Source organism: Bubalus kerabau, chromosome 7 (assembly GCF_029407905.1).
Source record: "Bubalus kerabau isolate K-KA32 ecotype Philippines breed swamp buffalo chromosome 7, PCC_UOA_SB_1v2, whole genome shotgun sequence".
Lineage (NCBI taxonomy): Eukaryota > Metazoa > Chordata > Mammalia > Artiodactyla > Bovidae > Bubalus > Bubalus kerabau.
This window is the reverse complement of record NC_073630.1, coordinates 64,679,647-64,704,615: the sequence shown is the minus strand read 5'-3', so window position 1 is coordinate 64,704,615 and position 24,969 is coordinate 64,679,647. Positions and strand designations below refer to the sequence as shown.

At 42.7% G+C, this 24,969-nt stretch overlaps 1 protein-coding gene and 1 non-coding gene across 20 annotated transcripts in view; one reads left to right on the top strand and one right to left on the bottom strand.

Moving 5' to 3' along the window:
- Positions 1 to 24,969, bottom strand: part of LIMCH1 (LIM and calponin homology domains 1) — a 348,742-nt gene that overhangs the window by 29,890 nt on the left and 293,883 nt on the right. For all 19 annotated transcript variants that reach the window (XM_055588395.1, XM_055588396.1, XM_055588397.1 and 16 more), the window contains 5 exons: positions 21,805 to 21,931; positions 20,158 to 20,315; positions 19,545 to 19,953; positions 14,887 to 15,105; positions 297 to 387 (listed from right to left, as the gene is read on the bottom strand). In XM_055588395.1, coding sequence (XP_055444370.1) covers positions 297 to 387; positions 14,887 to 15,105; positions 19,545 to 19,953; positions 20,158 to 20,315; positions 21,805 to 21,931 — 1,004 coding nt within the window. The remainder of the gene's footprint in view (positions 1 to 296; positions 388 to 14,886; positions 15,106 to 19,544; positions 19,954 to 20,157; positions 20,316 to 21,804; positions 21,932 to 24,969) is intronic.
- TRNAG-CCC (transfer RNA glycine (anticodon CCC)) lies at positions 4,971 to 5,043 on the top strand. The gene has a single exon. It is a non-coding gene; the product is annotated as a tRNA-Gly (tRNA).

Here is a 24,969-nt window from a genome sequence, read left to right as displayed (position 1 = left end):
ATTGCTATTACTGTGTTAAATATAACATTCAGTGTTTAGCATTACTTATTTTGAGAAATATAATCTCTTTCTAATGATGGAGATAAACTTTCAAAACTAAAATAAGGAAGCAAAGACACGTAAAGCCTTGCTTTTTTACAAGATAAATCATATGGTCAGAATTTCCCCCAGGACTCCACTAGGTGGCAGCACAACCACACCAGTCAGAGACTCGCCTCCTTCATTACCTTTCTTATTTTCAATACAGTTTAAGAGTTACGATTTGTCTTTAAAACTAGTCTGTTATAGAAACAAACCTGATGGGGCAGCTTCTGTATTCCCTTTTTCTGTTTCTTCACCATCATTTTCATCTTCTCGACTGTTCGCTTCAGTTTCTTCAGTGGTGGCCTAAAAGAAAGATTTTCCCACCTTGAATATCCCTTTGAAGGTTCCAAAACATGAAGGATTCCTTTCTGTTTTTTCAAGTAGTAATTTTTAGGCCAACAAGGCAAGCTGTCTGTATGAATCCGGTCTCTTCTATTCCCAAGGCAGCTTCAGGTGAAAGGCTGGTTTTGTCAGGAGACATTCCGCAAAGGAGAACATCAGGGCAGCAGCAGCAGCACCTCGTGCAGGCACCCCCACTACTCCAGCCTCCTCTGACTGCCTCCAATGCACATCCCGTCTTCCTTCCTTTCACCACCGAATTCTCAAAATCGTGGATTCCACCCACTCGCTCCCAAATGCCATTAAAGTTGGCTTAGGGTCATATCACCAGTGAAAAAAACATATTTCAAGGTTGCAATTAACCTCTCAGTCGCTTGCCTTCAGCACAGACACCAGTGGCACTTAGCATTGTGCATTTTATTCCCAGAGTTCTCTCCCTTCCTGGGCTCTCAACGACTCTCTGTTACCTAAGTTCTGATCCCCATTCTCTCTCCCTTCCTTCCCTTCCTCCCTTCCTCCTCCCCTTTTACTGGTTATTCCTTTCCTTCTCATTCAAATATGGGTCATTCCTAAAAACTTCAACTATTTTCCTCCATCAGGATCACCTTCAAATGCATCCAATTTTCCCATGAATTCATCACGGCATTCTCTACCCATTTATGACTTGTACTTTTATCTCCAGTCCCGAGCGTCCAATAGAGCTTCAGTTCAGCTGAGCTGACCATCAGCATCATGGTAAATGATGCTCCTCCTCCAAATCTGATACTTTCTGTTTATGGCATTTGTTTTCCCCAACATACAAACTAATCTTTGAAGTGTTTCTTGACTCATACCTCAAGAGGGTCCACCTTCTGTCAAGTCTAACACAACAGCCTTCAGGTGCATCTCTTTCTGTTTCTACAACCAGGGCCCAAGGTTAGCCTTTACTGCCTTGTTCTTCCACTAAGGTGACTCTTTGATTTGTTGTCTAACCACCTGGCACATCACCGTGATGCTCCTCTCCCTCATTAGTCCCTCAATTGTATCACTTTTATGCTTGATGGAATTAATAACATTAAAAGAATGGGAAACAACCTAAATGACCAACAGTTGGCAAATGGTTGAATGAGTTACTGTATATCCGTAAAAGGAAACACTGTGTAGTTGTAAAAGTGCTGAGCAATAGTTAATGATACATGAAAACACTATCTAACGTTAAGTTAAAAAAATGTGATGTGTACATATAGTATGGTGCCTACATATATAAGATTGTATATATGCTATGTGTATGCACAAACATACTTGCTAATAAGCATATGAAAATTATATAAAAAGACATTAAGGAAATACATTAAAATGTTAATAGTGATTATTTTTAATGTTCTTAAATTTTGGATGACTTTTTCTTCTTTTAAAATGTATTGTCTGTATTCCAAAGTGTTCCATGATTACTGTTATATACTGCTTCTGTAATGAGAAAACAAAATCAGTGTAACTTTAAAGTACCTTCAGTTGGAAGCCAGTTGACTCTAGAGTGAATTCCAAAATTCCCCCAGTGATATTACAATAAATGAAAAATAAATAAAAGTCTGAATTAAATGTGGGCTAGAATATCCGTCAATAACCAAAGAGAATAAGTTAAAGACTATGGTGCTTTTTAGTAACAGTGTCTTATTGTAAAGGGCTAAAGTTCAATTTTACAAATTTCAAGAGGTTTTTAAGATAAAGAATAAAACTGGTTTCAGAAGAGGCATTATTAAATACTTTGTAAAATATGGCTGTGGGTTCTCAAAAACCTTTGAATTTATTGGTCTCTCACAAGTATACATATTTTACTCATAAATCAAAGTTTCTCTTTCAAGTTACAAAAATGAAAGCCCTTTAAAGTTAATGCTTTGGTGGAAAGTGTTACTTAATTCTTTAAAAATAAAGAAAATTTATGCAAAGATGTAAGAATGGTTCAACATATGCAAGTTGATAAACGTGTATACCATGTTAATACAATGAAGATAAAAATCATATGATCATCTCAACAGAAAAGCACTTGACAAAATTCAACATCCTTTCATGATAAAAACTCTCAACAAATTAGGTATAGAAGAATGCTGTTTAGTTGCTCAGTTTATGTCTGACTTTTATGACCCCATGGACTGTAGCCTGCCAGACTCTTCTGTCCATAGGATATTTCAGGTAAGAATACTAGAGTGCATTGCCATTTCCTTCTCCAGGGATCAAACCTGCCTCTCTTGCACTGTAGGCAGATTCTTTACCACTGAGCCACCAGGGAAGCCCATAGAAGGATGTACCTCAACACAAAAAAGGCCATAACTCACAAGCTTATAACTTACATCATACTTAATGGAAAAAAGCTGAAAGCTTTTCCTCTCTGATCAGAGCAAGCCAAGGCTGCCCACTCTTACCACTTCTATTCAACACAGTACTGGAAGATCTAGCCAGAACAACTAGGCAAGAAAAAGAAATAAAAGGCATGCAAATTGGAAATGAAGAAGTAAAATTGTTCCTGTTTGCAGATGAAATGATCCTGTATACCGAAAACCCTAAAGACTTCCCCGCTCCCTCAGAATGTTAAAACTAAAAATGAAGTCAGTAAAGCTGCAGGACACAAAATCAATACAGAACTATACAAAAATTAAATTTTAAAAAATCCTACTTACAATAGCATCAAAAAAATAAAATATTTAGGAATAAACTTAACCAAAAGGTAGAAGATATGTGTGCTGAAAATGATAAAACACTGATAAAAGAAATTGAAGACACAAATAAATGGAAAACTTTCTTGTATTCATCAACTGGAAGAAATAATATTGTTAAAATATCCACATTACCCAAAGCAATCTATAGATTTAATGCAATCTCTGTCAAAATTCTAACAGAGTTTTGCATTTCTGTATTTTTCACAGAAATAGGAAAAAACAACTATAAAATTCATATGGAAATATGAAGGACCCAAAATAGCTAAAGCAATCTTGAATAAGAAGAAGAAAGCTGGAAGCATCACACATCTTGATTTCAAACTATATTACCAAGCTACATCAATCAAAACAGTTTGGTACTGGCCCAAAAGCAGACACATAGATCAATGGAATAGAACAGAGAGCCCAGAAATCAACCCACTCTTTTACAGTCAACTCTTTTTTGACAGAGACACCAAGAAAACAAAATGGGTAAAGAACAGTCTTTTCAATAAATGGTGTTGGAAACACTGGATATTGACATGCCAAAGAATGAAATTTTACACCATATGCCAAAATCAATGTCTAAATGGATTAAAGACTTAAAAGTAAGACCTGAAGCCACAAAACTCCTAGAAGAAAACAGGGGGAAACCTCCCTGGAACTGGTGTTGGCAATGATTTTTTAGATTTGACACCAAAAGCTCAGGCAATAAAAGCAAAAATAAAAAGTGGGACTACATCAAACTAAAACATTTCTGCACAGCAAAGCAAAGAATAAAACGAAAGGTCAATCTATAGAATGGAAGAAAATATCTACTAATCTTACATCCAATAGGGGATTGATATCCAAAATATATAAGGAACTCTAAAAACTCAACAGCACCCCCCCACCAATAACCCAATTTAAGAAATAGGAAAAGGACCTGAATGACAGTTTTCCAAAGATATAACAAATGGCCAACTGAAGTCAGGTATATGAAAAGATGCTCAGCTTCACTAATCATTAAGTCCAAACACAGTAAGACATCACCTCACACCTATTAGGGATCATTACTATCAAAAAAGTCAAAAGATGCAAAGTGGTGTTGAGAATGTGCAGTAAAGGGAACCGCTGTGCACTGATGGTGGGCATGGAAATTGGTACAGCCATTACGGAAAACACTGCGGGGGGTTTCAAAAGTGAAAATAGACGATCCTATCATTCAGCAATTTTACTTCTGGGTAAAGTAAGGGTACCCAAAGTAAATGAAATCAGTATCTCAAAGATATATCCTATTCCCATGTTCACTGCAGCATTATTGACAATCAAGATATGGAAATAATCAAGTGTAGATGGATAAATAGATAAAGAAAGCATGAGTGTCTATATATATATTATTCATACATTCAGATATATAAATATGAATATTATGCACACATATAGTTTGTATAAGTAACAAATACTAATATTATACACACATATATAGTGGGACATTATTGAGCCTTAAAAAAGAAGAAGATCCTGCCATTTGTGACAATATGGATGAACCTGGAGAACATTATGCTGAATGAAATAAGCCAGACACAGAAAGACAAATATTGCATGATGTCAGTTATATGAGGAATCTAAAAGATTAGATGTATCTTACATCAATAAGACATATCCTGACTTAGAGATGCTCAAATGTGGCAAATATGCCCCTTGGAATCAATGAAATAAGATAATCCATGAAGACCTTTAGATACAATTTGTGATGCTATGATGCAAAGGAGACAAAGTCCTCAAGCACTTCTTCACTAAGGGTTATTTTACTAGCACACCTTACCCCAGTAATATTTTACTTATGCATGACTAATGCAGAACTTCGACTTTCAAGAATGCTTACGTGGGAATTCCCTGGTGATCCAGTGGCTAAGACTCTGCACTCCCAATGCAGGGGGCCCAGGTTCAACCCCTGGTCAGGGAACTAGATCCCACCCACATGCTGCAAATAAGAGCTCGCATGCTGCAGTGAAGATCGAAGATCCTGCACGCCACAACTAAGACCCCGTGCAGCCCAATAAATAAATAAATGTATAAAAAAGGATGCTCACACTTCTGGATGCAATTCTACGTGGCTTAACACTCAAATACTGAACTCTCAGATGACCCAGTTTATCATCCCTTAAAATGGTGCTTTAAAGATTCCACACTTGTCACTGTAGCCACAATCAATATTTACTGGATTTTCCATGTGTCAGCACTTGACATGGATTATCTTCTTTGGTCCTCAGAGCAAGCTAATAGAGTATCTACAAGTATGATTCCCTTTATACAGGTGAGGAAGCTAAGGCCCAGGAGGCAAAGTGACTTACCTGGAGTCACTCAGCTAGTAGGTAGGGGAGGTGGGAGCCCTGCCCTGTGCTGGCCACCTCGATTCTCCATCATCTGGGCTTGGAGTCACACCCACATCCAAGTTGTCCCCAGTATTTAGCGGGTTCAATCCCTAGGTCGGGAAGATCCCCTGGAGGAGGGCATGGCAACCCACTCCAGTATTCTTGCCTGGAGAATCCCACGGACAGAGGAGCCTGGCGAGCTACAGTCCATAGGGTCGCACAGAGTCAGACATAACTGAAGTGACTTCACACGCATGCACATTAAAAGGTTTTGAGCCATAAGAAGCAATCCAGAACCTGAGAGTCTCAAGTTTATTGCTGAAATGATTCAAACTGCCTTTTCCACACCTTTTCCTTCTCATCCATTCTACCTCATTCTTTTCATTGTACCTCTCACCCATTTATTATGCAAAAGATGAGAACTCTCTGGAACCTCTCAGAAAAGGGGGCCAGTTTAGCCAACTCTCCACTTCCCAGGGTGGCTTGAGACTGAACCACTCCCAGCCATCACCTTGTCTCAGGGTTTTTCATTCAGTCCAGGTTCTGAGAGGGGCAGGGCCCAGCGCAGTATCTGGCACAGAGCAGACATGCAATCCATGTCAGGGAAGCACATGTTAGATGCATTATTTATGGGATTTATACTCTCAAGCTTGGTTTAAATGCATATTAGTCATAAAAATCAGGCTGTTACTAACAAAATACTCAGGATAAATTAAGAGAAAAAGCAAACTGCAGCACATTTTGAACTATAAGCCCCACAAAATATTTTATATACACTGAGAAAAAGAGGAGAAAGACATATTTTTGAAGAACCTTAATTTCTGAGTGGCTGGAGTAATAGGTAGTTTATATTTTCTTTACAGTTTTCCAAATTCTGCAATATATACATTATATATATATATATATACACATGTAGACAGACTATAGGTACTCAAGATGGGTTAGTCTTTCAGTTGTGTCTGATTCTTTGTGAACACATGGACTGTAGCTCGCCAGGCTCCTCTGTCCATGGAATTCTCCAGGCAAGAATACTGAAGTGGGTTGCCATTTCCTTCTCCAGGGGATCTTCCTGACCCTGGGATCAAATCCGGGTCTCTTGCCTTACAGGCAGATTCTTTATGGCCTAAGCCACCAGGGAAGTCCTAGGTACTAAAGGGAGATCTCCAGAGCCAGTTTAACTCCTGCCAGGATACTCCATCCTAAAGGCTTGTTAATGTTGTACTCACATTATTACTTCAAAGGAAATGAGTTCAAAATTCACAGTTTTAACCACTGCTGATAGATTCAGACTTGCCTGAAACACACCCGCCTTGCTGCAAACTGTGTTTTACGACCCACGCTTCCCTTTGGTTCCAGCTGAACAGAGGAGAAGCCTTCCCTTCTCCAATCGGTAAAACTGTCTCAAGGATGAAAACAAGTAAATAAAAACAGATTCCCTGGACACGAATGAATGAGAGCACAGAAAGGTTGCAGGAGCCTAAGCCAGGAGTTGGCTTCCCCTTGACTGAGAACACCATCCAAGCTGGCTCTGGTGTCAGACGGAGCCCTGCAGCCACGGGTGGGAGGTGGCAGTTTCCTGGCTTGAGGGGGACATGGTCTGGCCACAGATTTACCTGACATCGGACTGCTTGTTTTAACAAGAAGCTTACTGGGGGACCAGTCCAGAGAGCGGCTCTGTGGAATGAACTGGAAATACAAAGCAGGGGAGGAAGGATGGTCCTGAGACCCAGGGCTTGAGTGGTCCTCCTCCTAGGACGGAAGAGGTGCCAGAACTTGGAACAACCGTGCATCCTCTCTGTGTCAGAAGACGCGATGTCCGAGGTGGTCCCTCCCTGAGCTACTATTCAGTGACTCTGATGGATTTCCCGGCTCCAGTCTTGAATAATTTATCTGGACACAAGCCTGGAAAACCAGTTTATTTATGTCTTGGCACCAGGACCCAGGTGCCACATATGCCACGCATGTGTTTTCGCCTTTCACTTTTATGTTACCAAAGATCTATTTTCACTGGACGAAAGAAGATCTACATGGAGAATCAGCCTTTCCATTTGTTAAGCTTTTTCTTCTTGCTTTAAATGTTCCAGACCAAAAATTATCCAGGTCAGATGGGCTAGGTTTGATTTTTTTTTTTTTAATTTTCCCTAATGTATACTTTCTTGAAGCCTGGAAACACGTCTACACCCTAATGATTTTAATGACTTAAAAGAGCATTAAATCTAATGCTCTTGCAACTACTTCTAGATGGAGAAAAAGAGCTTCTGGAGAAATGTTTGTGACATTTGACATCTAAAAGGAATCTGCAGTTGGTCACAGTTTAAGGAAAACAGCACCTACTCAAATGCCTTCACCCTGCTCTCACTGCAAAATGAAACGTTTCAAGAAAGATCTGATTGTTTTCCTGGATCAGAAAACAGTAGTCAAGTACTGAATTTTCCAGAAGAAGGCCAAGAGCTTTGTCACGGTGGAAATAACAGATCTATCTCGTTTCTTAGTTTGAGAAACCCAGATGAAGTCGTTTAGATATCTGAGACCCGAGTCTGGCAGTTGGTCCACGAGGCAGAACTGCCACAAATCTGGTGGGAGGGTGCCCGCCTGCGGGGAGGGTGTGCAGGACGTTGGTTGGGATGAGCTGTCAAGAGGGCGCTGACATGGTGGGAGTCCTGGGAGTCTCGGTGGCAGAGAAAGCCAGACTTGGGAAAGAGTGAATAACAGGAGAAGCAAAAAAGAGCTGCAGGAAGAAGCCAGTGAACACCTGCCAGGGCAATCGTCTTTTGGAAAAAGCTGTTCAGGTCTGCAAGTCTCCTAGAGAATTACAGCTGAAGCTACTGGCGGGCTGAGTTGGAAGCCGACAAGGAACTCGCCTCCTGTGTTTGAAATTCACATCTGTTTAAGATGGTGATTTTGATGACTTGACTTAGCCTGAAAAACTTTGTACCTATCACCCTTCCAGGCTTATGAAAAATATATGGTAACTTTCTTTCTCCCGTTTGTTGAATGACAATGTTAAAACTAACTTAAGGGCACCTCTGTGAGTCACTGTGGCATCATGTTAAATGCCCTATACACATGAATTGTCATGATAACCATTGGATGCCTATACTATTACCATCCTTATTTTAAATATAAACTGAGGTTCAGGTGGGGTTTGAGCTTTGACTTAGTGCATGGGGTACTTAAGGTATTTTAAAAAAGGGTCATTTTTGGCACCATCAAGGCACGAAGAGGTTCAATTATAAGTATAATTCACAATGGATCAAGAAAACACTGAACTGTCTTTAAGGGAGACATAGAACATCTTTTGAGACATTTCTCTGTAAGATCTTAGATTAGAAGATCTTCCAAATTCTTTTCCAGTCCTGGATTCTAAGAGTCTAGCATTCATGCTATGATATGATTTTCTTAGAGAAGCCAGCGTTTTTAAATTCAAAAAATAAAGTGAGAGTCAGATTTCCATTGGGAAATATCTCAGGGATAACCAGGAGGGCTCATGGGAGCCCCAACCTCTCTGGTTGCATGTACAGCACCTAGTCACTTTCATCAGCTCTTCGCCCTGTGATCCCTCTGTGGTCCTCTTATGGAGGACCATGCTGTCCATGCCTTTGCTTCTGCTTGTCCCAATATGGAGGACAGCTTGTTTCTCTCCTCAACTCCAATCCAAATCCCACCAATTTCAAAATCAAAGTCTCATATGAAACCTTCCCAGCTAGACTAACCCTGACCAATAATGATCTTACTTTTTCTCTGCCACCTTACATCCCTCTAGTTTTCTCTCCCTATTGTTGTTGTTGTATCCCTATCATCTAGCACTTCATTAAATATTATCTTCTATACTTTGGGGGCAGGAGGAGAAGGGGATGACAGAGGATGAGATGGCTGGATGGCATCACTGACTCGATGGACGTGAGTCTGAGTGAACTCCGGGAGTGGGTGATGGACAGGGAGGCCTGGTGTGCTGCAGTTCATGGGGTCACAAAGAGGCAGACACAACTGAGCGACTGAACTGAACTGAACTGATACTTTCCCAGTTGCTTTATGTTAATTGCTTTCATGGCGAGTTTATGAGTTTCTTTTTCTATTTCAAAAATTGGTCACAGGGATTTCCCTAGTGGCTCAGTGGTAAAGAATCCGCCTGCCAGTGCAGGAGACACGGATTCAATCTCTGATCTGGGAAGATCCCACATGCTGCAGAGCAATTAAGCCTGCGGACCACAATTACTGAGCCTACGCTCTAGAGCCTGGGAGCCACAACGACTGAGCCCACGTGCTGCAATTACTGAAGCCCACATGACCTAGACCCTGCGCTCCGCAGTAAGAGAAGCCACCACAGTGAGACGCCTGTATCCCGCAACTAGAGAGTAGCCCCAGCTCTCTGCAACTCGAGAAAGCCTGAGCAACAACAAAGACCCAGGAGATCCAAAAATAAATAAATAAAAGTATTTTTTAAAAAGTTGGGCACAAAGCAGGTCATTCATTCATTCATGCTTACCAGGTAACAGGCAGTCCCCGGCATGACAATGGCTATCGCAATTTCTTTACCTTAAAGGTGATTCAACTGAACGTGATCTGGAGTTTGTTGGCATCGATTGATATAACCAGAGTATTTAAAAATTAATAACAAGCCAAACTTAATTTAGGATCTATTTCTAAAGTAAGAGTCCATGGTCCTAAGAGTTTCAAACAAGAAAGATGAGGTGGAAGGAAACAGAAGAGACGACGTAATATGCCAAGGTGGCCGTGCTGACCCAAGACGCAGACTCGCGCCCTGTCGCCCACTGGAGCCCAGTGGCCACCCTTCTCCGCTGCTTGGCCTCCTGGCCTGAATTAATGCTCCTGCCTACTACTGCGATGCCCTTTGAACGGTTCCAGCTCGCCCTGAAGGAACTGTGGCATTTTAGTGGTGGGGGAGGCTACTCCTCTGTAAAGAGTGTATCTGTGGGGAATGCAGTTTTGGGAAGAAAGACACTATTTAAAAGGAAGAACACTATTCCTTTGACAGCCCCACGGAGCAGGGCAAATGAATTAGAAACAGCAAATCAAGTCCAAGCTGGTAAAAAGCCCTTGGAGGCTGCAAAGTGCAGCCCCCTGTTTTAAGCTGGTCACCATATTTTTGTCATGACCAATGAATTCTACCATCTCAGAGGGAATATACTGGCTGAAACACAGTCAAGAAGTGCTTTTCTTGGAATATGGAGAAGGAAGGGAAATGAGGAGGTTTACTGGAGAAGAGATTCTTTCAAAATACCTCTTAGGATAACATATGCTGAATGGAAAACTTTATGTGTCATAAATTATAAGCGAGTATGAAGTGTGTTTTAGCCAAAACTTCATGTAGGGCAGCTAACAACTTGGCTTGTAGCCTAATAGGTATATACATGGAGTTATCTACCCATAAAATCATGCAATACCCCTGTCATAGCTAATTCAAGAGCTCAAGTACTAGGTGGTGGTTTGGCACTAAGTCGTGTCCGACTGTCGTGACCCCATGGACTGTAGCCCTCCAGGCTCCTCTGTCCATGGGATTTTCCACGCAAGAATACTGGAGTGGGTTGTCATTTCCTTCTCCAGGGGAATCAATCAAACTCAGGTCTTATGCACTGCAGACAGAAGCCTTACCGACTGAGCCACCAGGAAACAAGGTAAATAAATGCTATAACCTCTTCAGAACCACTATGGTTTAACGAACTAGAGCTCACTCCTAACTGGGCAGTTTTTTCCTGAGTAAGAGGCTCTCAGGCTCTTCCACGAGTTGAGACCTTTATCCTGAGACTTCCCAGGGTCAGGATGGTTTCCAGAAAAAAGTCCACAAGGCCACATTTTGTTGGGTACTTTCCTGGTTATACTGCATAAACTCCTGAAATAACACGATTTCTTTCAGATCATCTAATTTTGCCTCTCTTGAAACAAGATACTTTTGGGACAATGTAACCAGTTGTGACATTGTTCAATCCATCTTCTCTTTGCCATTAGCAAGTGAAGCAGGATAACTACTATTAAAGTGGAAAATGCCTGGCAGTAAGAGGGAAGAGGCTATTTTCTTTTTATGTTGCTCATTGTAAAAATAAGAAAATAAGTAATTACTGAGAACGAGTAATTTTTTGAGGGAGGTTTAGTAAAACCCCCAAACCAACAAACAAAACTCCCTTCTCTTCTGTTTATGATTCCATACAGGATGGGCAAAGCTTTCTTCCCCAAAGGGTTAGACACTTTGAACAAGAGAGATTAGTTGGTATAGGAAGTTTAGGCCTTATACTATCTGGTTTCTTCCATTTTTCCTTTACCTTCTGTTGGGAAAAAATCTATCCGGTCAAGGGCAGGGTGACCTGCCAAATTGACAACAAAATGGTCAGAGGGCAGAAGTGTAAAGGTAGATGTACGCATGCCTGACTGTAGAACCTTGGGATTTGTTCCTATAATCAATCTACTGTGCCTGACTAGGTCCTGTGTGCCTCTGTTACAGGATCAGGGTGGCTCCCACACTGTTGCTTCTCCAAAGGACAGGAACAGAGAGCTGTTCAACAGCATGTGCAAAGGGCCTGTGGCCTGACAGACACAGTAGCCAGAATGAGTCAGGGAAGGGCATTTATGAAGGGAAGTTAGAAAACAGGCTTCCCAAGTGGCTCAGTGGTAAAGGATCCACCTGCCAATGCAGGAGACATGGCTTTAATCTCTGGTGCAGGAAGATCTCTCAGAGAAGGAAACAGAAGCCCACTCCAGTATTCTTGCCTGAGAAATTCCACGGACAGAGGAGCCTAGCAGGGTACAGTCCATGGGGTCACAAAAGAGTTGGACACAAGTGAGTGACTGAGCACTTTTAGGAAACACTGACCATTAAAAGTGCGGCAAAAGAGAAACAAGAACAGAATTATTAACTGCCCCAGAAAAGCAATCCCACCACTGTAATGTCTAATTAGTCTGGGGGAACTTCTCATTTAAATTTAAGAGCACAAAGTTCATGTTATATTCGGCCGGCAAAGTTCCCACACTCCTAGCAAAACTCAACATTCCCTCTCACGATAACTTGTAAGAACTCTTCAGAGGTGGTCACATTTAAGCAAATGAAAGGTGAAAATAAATTCCAGGTGGAGGGATTCAGCCTCTGCCCGGATCACAAAACCTTGCTCCTAGAGACCAGCAAACATGTTGCCATGGTGAGGAAGTTATTTTGGTCTACTCTAATTTGAATCTCTTTCTAGGGCTTGAGCATTGCAGGGAAGAATTACATCCTCTCAACTCCTCTGAGAAAACATATTTTATTCTTCAACAGACAAATCCTGGAGATAAGAAAAATAATATCTAGTCCTCCAGGTGGGTTTAGCTAGCTGGGTTATTTAATTTAGCCCTGAAGCTGGAAGACAAGTTTCCCTCTGAACCAAACCTTTCCAGGTGCTGGGGGAAGAAATTTTGATAGTTGCCTACCCATCCAACCCCCCGCACCCCTCACCTTGATAATTCCAACCCAAACACTATAAATTAAAATCTCAGAAACCAGCCTCTGGTGAGGACAAATTGAGGTTGAATAGAGTCCATATTCTATCCCAAAAGCCAGGCTGCATCCATGGCAGTGACAGTTTCCGTTTGATCAGCAAAACCAGCATGAACCCTGGTGAGAGAACTCAGCAGAAAAGCGTAATCTTCTTGATGTTTTATACTCCAAAGAGGCAAATCTAATAATGTTATTTTGAGTTCTCTCGTCTGCTATTCTTGAAATACTCTACATTTCTCAGCTCAACCATTTGTTAGTAAATGCAATTACTCTGGATTTCAGGGGCTAAACCTAGAAAAAATTAATTTGATTTTTAATGAGTTTTTTAAAAAGCTAGTAAAAAAGACCCCTTTATGCATATTGTCAAGGATGGAAAGCCACATTCTGATGGCACCAGTAATTTTCAAATTACTTTAGGAAGCCTGATGAGGTTGAATAAACAGAAAAGAAGGTATTTCAGATACTTCCTTTTCTTGTTTCATGGCCGCACTGTGAGGCAAGCATGTGGGATGCTAGTTACCTGACCAGGGATGGAAACTGTGCCCTTTGCATTACAAGCGTGGAGTCTTAACCATGGGCTGCCAGGACAGTCCTTAGAGATTTGTTTCTTTTTCTATAACTCTGGACACCAATCACGGAGGGACAAGACAAAGCTTGTCACTCATATGACACCTTCTGCTATCCTCCTCTGCTATGGCGTAACTGTTGGTATTAGTTGCTCAGTCGTGTCCGACTCTTTGTGACCCCATGGACTGTAGTCCACCAGGCTCCTCTGTCCATGGAATTCTCCAGGCAAGAATACTGGAGTGGGTTGCCATTCCCTTCTCCAGGGAATCTTCTCAACACAGGGATTGAACCCACATCTCCTGCTTTAGCAGGTGGATTCTCTACTGTCTGAGCCATCATGGAAGCCCAGGGGCTGATCTGTGTCCTTCTTCAAATTTATACGTGGAAGTCCTCACCTCCAGTATCTCAGAATGTGACCTTATTGGACATAGGATTTTTGTAGATGTAGTTAAATTAAGATGAGATCATACTGAAGTGGCATGGCATGTGCCTGCCCAGTCGTGTCTGACTCTTTGCAACCATGTGGACTGTAGCCCACCAGGCTCCTCTGTCCATGGGATTTCCTAGGCAAGAATACTGGAGTGAGTTACTATTTCCTTCCCCAGGGAATCTTCCTGACCCAGGGATCGAACCTGCCTCTCCTGCATTAGCAGGCGGATTCTTTACCACTTGAATCATACTGGCTGCTAAGTCACTTCAGTCGTGTCCAACTCTGTGCGACCCCATAGACAGCAGCCCACCAGGCTCCCCCATCCCTGGGATTCTCCAGGCAAGAACACTGGAGTGGGTTGCCATTTCCTTCTCCAATGTATGAATGTGAAAAGTCAAAGTGAAGTCGCTCAGTTGTGTCTGACTCTTAGCAACCCCATGGACTGCAGACCACCAGGCTCCTCCATCCATGGGATTTTCCAGGCAAGAGTACTGGAGTGGGGTGCCATTGCCTTCTCCCGAATCATACTGGAGGGGAGCCCTAAACCAGTATGACCTGTGTCCTTATAAAAAGGAGGAGATCTGGACACAGACAACATACAGGGAGAGAGCCATGTGAACACGAAGGCAGAGATAGGGGTGGTACACCTCCAGGGCAAAGAATGGCAGAGACTGCCAGCAGGCCAGCAGATGCCAGGATTAGACTCTCCCTCGCAGACCCCAGAAGGAAGCCGCCTCAACAACACCTCGACTTTGGACTCCCAGCGGCAGGACTAGGCTACAACCAGTGGTACCACGTGCTGTGTAGGCCACTTGGTTTATGACACTTCGTTATGGCAGCCCTAGCAAATGAATATACTCACCTCGAAAGAAATGATCATGATCAGGACCTACTTATTTTTTTAAAAAATAAATTATTTCAAAAAGAGGGGAAAAAAAAAAGTTTGCTTCTTACTGTCAGCTCTTGGGGAAGAGAACTTGGCTTCTTTATGTTGATCTCAATGCTGTTGCTGTCTTGTTTCAGCTCCACAGGGGACCCATGCACTCTGGCCACACCTTCAAACATCTGGGATTTGGTCAACGAGGTGGCAAGTGCCACCGTGGGACACTCTCTTTCCTTCTCCTCCTCATCACCATGAGTCGTCTCTCCATTCATGGTGACTTTCCCATCAACCTGTAAAACCCAGAATGAACAAGAACACACTATTCCCCAGTGAAAGATTATAACAAAATAACATGTTCAGAATCATCTTAAATCATTAGCATTTACCATTCACAGTCCAACAAAGAATAAGTTCTCTTATATGCTTCTGTCAGTCTAGAAAGCAGGGCTCCCTTAAATGCCATCTTTGAAGGCTTCTTTAAAAGGTTGTCTGCCGTCTCAGATCACTTCATGTTAGATTACATTTCATGCTCAGCTTACTGGGGGTCTGCTTTTATTTTGCAGTACAGAAAATCAAGGGATCTTAGGTATAAAGACATGTCACATATTTGGGTTCCAGTAATTTTTCATGGAAGTTCTGTGACTGCTATTTCACAATTTTGAGATTTTTTTTTCCTAATAAACATATAAATTAGGTGGAGCTCATCTTAGATCAGGACTATTTCATGGGTTATCCTGTTATGGTTGAGGGCAACGAATACTCTTTGCAAGCAATCATGGAGGGCAGGGAACCTGGTGCGTTACTATGTTACAGTAAATTCCTGTGTGCGTGCGTGCGTGCATGCTCAGTCATTTGCCATGTCTGACTCTTTCTGACCCCGTGGACTGTAGCCCACCAGGGCTACATGGGAATTCTCCAGGCAAGAATACTGGAGTGGGTTGCTATACCCTTCTCCAGGGGATCTTCCAACCCAGGAATCGAACACTCATCTCCTGCCCTGAAGGTGGATTCCTTATCCAGAGCCACCTGGGGAGCCCCACAGTAAATTCCTATTTCTAGTTAATTTGACCATCTCAGTTTTTTTCAAGAAAAAAAGGCCATGCACGTTAAAATATCTTTGTTTTGTCCCCATGTCTAGGGACGGTGGTGGGAGCAAGAAAGAAGGAGTGAGGGTAGTTAGTCTGACTTATTGAAGGTACCTGGAAATCTCTTTCAAGTCCGACAGTATATAGAGCGGTCGTGAGAGGAAGCCCTGCAGTGAGGCAACCTGAGTTTTGGCTTCATCACTTAACAGCCATGTAATCTTCAACCTCAGTTTCCTCCTTTCTATGTTAATCAGTCAGCTCAGTTCAGTTCAGTTGCTCAGTCGTGTCCGACTCTTTGCGACCCCATGAATCGCAGCACGCCAGGCCTCCCTGTCCATCACCAACTCCCGGAGTTCACTCAGACTCACGTCCATCGAGTCGGTGATGCCATCCAGCCATCTCATCCTCTGTCGTCCCCTTCTCCTCCTGCCCCCAATCCCTCCCAGCATCAGAGTCTTTTCCAATGAGTCAACTCTTCACATGAGGTGGCCCAAGTACTGGACTTTCAGCTTTAGCATCATTCCTTCCAAAGAACACCCAGGGCTGATCTCCTTCAGAATGGACTGGTTGGATCTCCTTGCAGTCCAAGGGACTCTCAAGAGTCTTCTCCAACACCACAGTTCAAAAGCATCAATTCTTCGATGCTCAGCTTTCTTAATAGTATCTCCTTAATGATGCTGTTATGGTATCATTTATGTATTAATATATGCATAGAACTTAGAACAGTATCTGGCATATTTATGTATATAAATGTTAGCTATTCTTATTACTAAACCTTCTAAAATCTTTTAAAAAGAATAATAGAAGGGCAGATACTAGTTATAGATTATTTACCTTAAGTCAGTGTTTTGTCTATTGTCTGTGATCCATAAAATTTAAATCACAACTGAGCACACACACATAAAGATAACTGAAATGGAGTTTAACCATTAATATTTACCATTTTCTATGTGATGCACTATACTGTTTTTAAACATTATATTCTAATATATATATTTTATAATATATAATAATGTTTATTATTAATATATATTAATATATCTAATTATATCTATTAGTATAATATATCTAATAATGTTTTTTTAAAAAAGAATGCTGATTCCAAACCACTAAATTGATTTCATAACCTAGCAATAGGTGGCAACTCTCAGTTTGAAAACACTGCCTTAAACCATTTTACTGCTCCTTCATTTTATTGACACTTCTTTTACTCTTAAATCTGTTGTACTAAGAAACTGAGCCTGTATTCCCTGCCTCCCATGCCCACCTTCTCCCCACAGGAAAATACACATGCACACACACCTTAGCTCCAGTTCTGGTGTTACCTGGTAACAACTGTCCACTTGCATGCTACCTTTGACCATGAGTGAGCTCACCCATTCGATGGTGGGGCTGTGAACAGGGCTGACAGCCATCAGGACCTACGATGAGTTGAGGGCTCATTGGTGAGCTCCAGCTCTAAAAGGACCTTTATCCAAGTCCCTCATTCTACCTCCCCTGAAGCCTCCACACTGTCTTGCCACAATGGTAGGAACTGGGTTTTCTCAGGGTCTCACCATGAAGTCATCTATCCTAATTCTTCTGTTTAAACGATCACATTGTACTGTTTATATAAAGGAAAGGAAATGGACATCTAGACTAACAGATCACATTCCTTGGATACCAAGTTAAATGCATGTATTCCCTGTCCCTGTTCTGGGCCACCTCAGTATCAAACCAAGCTTCACGAGAAGCTATCAGACAGTTGATGGCCATGGGCCCCGGGTGAAGGAGAGCTGCTATGGTACTTAGGCAGCCTGCCGAGCACATGTGATTGCGTGTGTATGTGTGTGTGCACCAGTCTGCATGATAAGTATCTCATCTTCTCAGGAAAAATTCATGTGCTTATTCAACAGACACTTGCTGAGTGCCTAGGCACAGACACCAGCCTCTTAGGACGAAGCTGTGGACACACACACAGCGGTTGCCCTTGGAGGGATAAACATCTCAATCCAACCTAGATGAGACGGAAAGGACATTTTTCTTTCATTTGATCAAGGCCTAAGACACAGATTTTAAAGATACATTCAGAGTTAAGCTAAGAAAGATGCTAAGAGTTAGAAATATGGCTAGGCTCCCTCTGAAACTCAATAGGAAGATACACACACACAGTGCTCAGTTAGCTAAGCTCAGTTAGCTTAGCAAACTTTCTTTACAGTCACATGTCTGTGTCTGCCACTGATGAATTCCACCTCTGTCTTCTATTATAAACCCATGTGGCGTGCAGGGACAAGGGAAACTGACTTTTCTTTGTCGTCTCACTTGAGATGAAGGATGAGTACTTCCTCCTGATGCAAGGAAAAATACTAGGATTTGAGGATGAAAAAGGATGTTTGGCTGCTATAGGTTCTTTGGTTCTGGAACACTATTTTACACATTCATTGGCACCTCCTCCCACCTCCAAAATAACATAGATTCTTCCCACCTAAAATTAAAAAAAAAACCAAACCTCTCATTTGAATACCAAGTATATATCATGTATTTCTTATATTACCATCTTTTTTTTTCCCCAGTGGTAGCATCACGGCAGAGCCTGGTGGGCTGCTGTCTATGGGGTCACACAGAGTTGGACATGACTGAAGTGACTTAGCAGTAGCAGCAGCATCTTTTCTGGAGAAGGTGATGGCACCCCACTCCAGTACTCTTGCCTGGAAAATCCCATGGACGGAGGAGTCTGGTAGGCTACAGTCCATGGGGTCGCTAAGAGTCGGGCACGACTGAGCAACCTTCACTTTCACTTTTCACTTTAATGCATTGGAGAAGGAAATGGCAACCCACTCCAGTGTTCTTGCCTGGAGAATCCCAGGGACGGCGGAGTCTGATGGGCTGCCATCTATGGGGTCGCACGGAGTCAGGCACGACTGATGCGACTTAGCAGCAGCAGCATCTTTTCAGTTATGATGTCAGAGGCATATACAGAGGTAACTGTATATACTGTCACAGGTATATACAGAGGTAACTCTGTATTTACACTAAAGGTCATTAAAAGTTTGTTTTGAGGCATTTTCAATACCCCCAGATAAATGGAGATACCTAGGGTGCTGCTAAATTGGGGTTTGTTACCATTGCTATGGAGATATCATACCATCATGCATGCATGCGTGTTCAGTAGCCCAGCATATCAAACTATGAAATGGACCTTGCTCATGGAGGTGACTCAACCACCAATCTCATTCAAGCCCATCAGTATTAAAAATAGGAATTGAGAAGAATCCTAAGTTATTTGATGGCTCAGATGATAAAGCGTCTGCCTACAATGCGGGAGACCTGGGTTCAGTCCCTGGGTCGGAAAGATCCTCTGGAGAAGGAAATGGCAACCCGCTCCAGTACTCTTGCCTGGAAAATTCCATGGATGGAGGAGCATGATAGGCTACAGTCCGTGGTGTTGTAAAGAGTCAGACATGACTGAACAACTTCATTTAGAGAAGAATCATCAATCCCTGAATTATTTGCAAACCAAATCTCAGAGACACATAAACTTCATAACTGTACATGTTAATGCATTTGCTTTTGTTTGATAAAAACCACTGCATCTTCCTGAGATAAGATGCTTCTTTTCCCCAGGGAGTTCAGTTTTGGTTCTGCCCTTAAAGAACTCATCTTACCTTGAAGGTCTTCAGAACCTCTTGAGAGTTTTTGGGCTGGGAGTAAGGCTTGGGTGTCAGCATAGGCACTGCTTTGGGAGAGACAGTTTTGCTCGGAGACCCACTGCCTGCTGACATGCTGGCATCCAGAATGCTGGGACGAGCGATGGTGGTTTCCACAGTGGCAGTGAACTTGGGTGGAGGCAGTGACTGTTGCCGCAGATATTTCATAGGGTTGGGGTCGCTGAGGAAGGGGGATAAGTTTGGCTCTGTTGAATGGCTTCTTTCCAGGATTTTTGGCATCTCCAAACGTTCAAGAACAGCTTCACTGATGGTGAATCTCTCGATGTACTGCTGAAGGATACCCTCTGCCTCCTCCTGGGTCCGTGCATTCTTGTATGCTTCATGCAACTCCCTTTCTCTCCGCTCTCTAAAGGGTAGACATGGGAGGGGAAGCAAGAACAAAGTCAACAGTCATAGGAATTGCAACGAGGACCTTAGTAGGACCCAAAGTAGAGCTGAAGAGACCAAACAGGGTGTGTAATATTAGTGTCAGAGCCTTTGTGATGACTGACAATTTTTAGAAAAAGCAATCTAACTAACTGTACATTAAACAACAACAGAAAGAACCCACTTTTCTTGGACGATTTCTCTGTAGGTTTTTATGCTTTTCCTTCGTTCCCTTGTCCCATCCTCTCCAGCCAGCAGCTTCTCCATCTTTTTCCTTTCTTCCTCTTTTCTGATTAAGTCCTGAGAAGCACTTCTTCTACGGCTCTTCCAACGAGCCAGGTCCTACGGGGGAGGGGGAGGGAGACAGAACACTCTTCTTCAGACTTGCATGTAATTCCATTTCTACACTTAAGGGTTTAGTGAGTGCTGGCTGTGGGCCAGGCTAAGACATTCCTCTACAATCCAGTTTAAGTTTGGTTGGAACAGGAGTATCTTGAAGGCAGGAAACCTTCAGATATTCTACATTATCCAGAGCAGGGCAGCACATTTTGTAAAACATGGTAACGTAAAATTTGCTCTTGTATCCCGTGTCAGTTGCCAAATGTTAAAGTATTGTCTCACAGGATATTGTAAGAAACTTCATTTCTTGCTATTTATGACCTCTGCATTGTGAATGGACTCGCTGACAATAGAATGCTAGGAATTAACCACAGACCTACACAAATTCCCTCAGGGAAGGAAGAAAAAGCAGAAAAACAATTGGTTTTGGGGTCTTGTAGAACCAATAGTTCTGTATGCCCTAAGTCATCTGATCCTTATGACAACCTCACCACAAATCCTATGGGCAATTAGAGCCTAATGAGAAAGAGTTAGGAGTCTGGAGTTAGACAGGTAGGCATGTGGCTGTGGGAAAGAATCCCAGCTCCATCTGTTCCATGCTTTGGAATCTCAAGCATGCTTCTTAGCCTCTCTGTACCTCAGTTTCCTCATCTCCAAAACAGAAATGATAATGATACCTACTCTTGCAAGCTTGTTGTGAGGGTGAAATGGGGTGTTGCACGTCAGGTACCAGGCACATAGTAAGTGCTTGATATCTCGTAGACATAATTGTGACCACAATTTATCGACTTTGGAAAAGTTCACCAATTGACTAAAGGTAGAGTCAAATCTGCAGTGACTACCTCAGAGCGCTCTGTGAGGATGAGATGAAATAGTCCACTCTCTTCGTTTCATACCGATCTTCAAGTTCCTCTCCTGCCCTAGCTCTCTGGTCTCAGCTCACAGACAATCCCAAGGCCCCCATTAGGCCCTGGAGCCATTCTCGATCTCTTATTCACTAGCTGTGTGACTCTGGACAAGTTACTTCACTGCTCTGGGACTCCTCTGTTGCGCTGAGGACAGTAATATCTACAGTTGCTAGCATACTGAGTTACTGAGAGGATTCAAGAACGATTAACTGCAAGGCACTCAGAACAGTACCTGTTACTGGCATGCTTTCAGTGTTGGCAGTTATCATTGTGGTCACCATCATCATTATTATCAATTCCAAATACACAAACTCAGAAGCCAGTGCATCCTTGATATGGCATCCCATGCTGGTTGCCTCCCACCCGCTCCCCTCTGCTTTCTGGCCAAACTTCAGCAAGGGTACCTTCCTTAATTCCCACATGGGCGGTGTTCACTGTTTGAAGTCTTCTCCGGGCCCCCCTTTCTTCTGCATGGCTTTCCAGCCCGAGGCTCCCACCCAATCTGATTCTCTGTTCCAAAGGGCCTCTTGCCCAGCGGGCAGCGCAGTCTCCCCACTGCCCACGGCCGTGGCCCCAGCACTCACATCCTGCCATTTGTCATCCTCTTCCCGCAGCTGGCTGTTTATCAGTTGCAGCTGCTCCTGGCGGGCCCTGCTGTGCGGCTGCACCGCGGCCTCTTCCTCACACCGCATGTCAAACATACTCGTGCTCCTGCGCGTGGAGAGAGCAGACAACGAGCGGACAGAGATGAGCACCCCTCCTACCTCTGCGCACTTGGGGCGTCCCGCCGTGTGGGGGCGCTACCGAGTATGGAAAACAGTCCCTTTCCCTCCGCAGCCTAAGGCAGCCACGGGGTCTGCAATCTGTTCCTCCCTCAGCCGGCAGCAGCGGGCATGCTAGGAGCCTCAGCTCTTCTTTTGAAGCAGAAGCCAAAATGTGACCATCTTTGTCTTCAGTGATGGCTGAATTGGTCAATTAATTTTACATGTTGGGGCCTAGATATGTTTAAACTAAGAGGCTTGAAAAGGTTTTTGAAACTCTGAGCTGGTCTCACTTATAAATGTATTAGAAAATAAAATTAAAAGCATTAACATGTATAACTTGGAGAGAATTTGTGGGGAAGGAGGATGGCGTCCCCTGAAGTGAAAATTTAATTGCAGTAAATGCTTCTTTGTGTAGGGCTGGCTTAAATGCTTTCTTCATTAACAGGCAATTTCTCCATTAAAAAAGTGATCACACAGCCTCAATCTAAGGCACCACTTTTTCATGTCGTATTTTCTGAATTTTGAATGCATCCAAGAACTATGCACAAATGATACATATATTTGTTGTGGTTTATTTTTATGTCCTGTAAAACTGTAAATCTGTAGTATGTTGATGGCATCTTGAAATCAAGAAAATAAGGTATTTTATGGTAAGGTTAAGGGCAAAATATAAAAATCAGCATATACTTTATATCCTAAAATTCTCACAAGGGTTTCACTTTATTTCTGACAGGATACCTCTGCATATACTCTTTAAAAGCAAAAGGATTTGGAAATCAAATTTTAAGAACCTTTAGGCTGTTCATATAATTGATATATTCTGCAGGAGCTTATTAAATGTTGGGTAAGACCACAGGGCCTTTTCTGCAATGCTTATTATAGACCTCTGTTACAGCGAAAGCTGAAGCAGAAAGATGAAAATAGAAATAAAAACCAAAGCAAAATCTTCTTTTTTTTTTTTTTTCCTCTCAAAGAAATGACTAGCTCTGGGACCACGTGGGTTATAAAGCGCCCAACAAGTGGAGGGCCCTTTAAGAACAGAAGACTGTGACGGTCCATTTTTGAAGCCAGCTTAACACAAAGAAAAAGAAGAGCCATGCACCAAGACACTGACTAATTCCAGACATCATCAGTGATGTCCAAAATAGTTATCCCCATGGCCAGACAAAGCACAGCAGCAGCATCGCTGGATGCCAGGGGTTCCTTAGCAGGCGGCTCTCTGGAAGGAGAAGACAATCCCAAAGCAATGGCTACCCACGTTCATTTCAGTCTACTCAAATATGAATGTATGAGTGCCTCTCCCCTCTCTTTAGATGTTGGACAATTTGAGTCTGTGAAAACTGTGTGAAAAGAGAGTGAAAACTGAAGACTGTACTTTAACCTGTTTCTAATAATCCGGCTGCATAGGACTTTCTTTGATCCAAGGCTTCTATTTGCATGGATATGACACGCTACTGTGTGGAGCTGTCCACAGATTCAGGGCACAGTGTTGCTTGTGGTAACTGTGTCTTCCTGGAAGATAAACTGTAGTCCTCTAAAGAGAGGAGGGACTGCAATGTGTCACCTATTTGATGCTGCTGATTAATGTGGTTTAAGGAAAATTTAGGAATTTGCAGAGTTAGGTAGAAAAGTCTAATTCATGGTTTTTAAACTTCATGGATCATAATGCCCTCAAACAACCCTTCCAGAAGGGGACCCGAACTCATCCCATCTTCCTTTCAGAGTTAAAAAAAACAAAAAACAAAAAACAACTTAACTCTAAATGTATCAAATTCAGCCTGTTTCTCTTTCAAGGCAATTTATAGGCTTTGTGAAGGTCTTAGAAGACATAAACCCCTCTCAGCTGGGACTCAATTGTAATCTACTAATGGCTGGCAGATTATGGGAGAGAAAGGAGGTCCTTTCCTTCAACTTTGCCATCTGTAATTTTTAAAGGGCAGAATTTTGGTTTAGGTCACACTGATGGCCATAGGGCAAAGTCTTCTGGGACCGCAGTAAGAAAATGGCAGGCTTTTCCAGGATTTGAGACTGCTTATCTCACTTGATTGGCATGGAGAGGGTGGGAACAAGGCCTTCAGAACTGCCTTCTTCTGTCCCAGGTTCCTATTTCTGTTTCTACCATGAAGTTCTAACTACCACAGCCCAAATGTGACCAAAAGCTGGTTAGTGAAATAAAAAGAGAAACTCTTGTCTGCCTTCTCCTATACCAGGAAGTACTTTTTTTTTTTTTCTGGTTAGAGATTTTTTTTTTCTTTAAAAAGCAACACCAGCAAAAGAGAAATAATAAAACTATGAGCAATACCTTTAAGCCATTTCAAAAAAGGAAGCAAGCTGAGGACTGATAACAGTAGACAGAAAATGAGCTGAGTCACCATTCAGAAAATGTTCCCTCATTCAGAGATTGGACTCAGCCTCCAAAATGAAGAAGTGCATGTCGAGGGATGAGGTGGGAGGCCCTGGTGGTGCTAGTGGTAAAGAACCTGCCTGCTAATGCAGGAGACATAAGAGATGTGGGTTCGATCCCTAGGTCGGGAAGATTCCCTGGAGGAGGGCATGGCAACCCACTCCAGTATTCTTGCCTAGAAAATCCCATGGACAGAAGAGCCTGGCAGGCTATAGTCCATAGAGTCACAAAGAGTCAGACATGACTGAAGCGATTTAGTAGAGCACAGCACATCAGGGGACCCTGGAGAAGTCTAGGTTCCACAATGTTAACAGGACTTACACCAAACCTATGCTTCTCAGCACAACAGGCCATGCTCCTGGGCTGTTGAGAATAGGGCCCCTGGCTGTAGAGCCCAGGAGCCTCTCCCTGCAGTGGGTTGGCAGTTCTTAGGGCCAGGATTAAAGTACCTCCAGGGGAGCCTGGAAATTGTTTCTGGACCAAGTCTAGGGTAAGGGAATTAAGAGCAAAATGGCCTCTGGCTCTCACAGTTTCCAGGCTCCATGGTGGGGACCATTGGGAGAGGAGGTATGTGGAAGTGA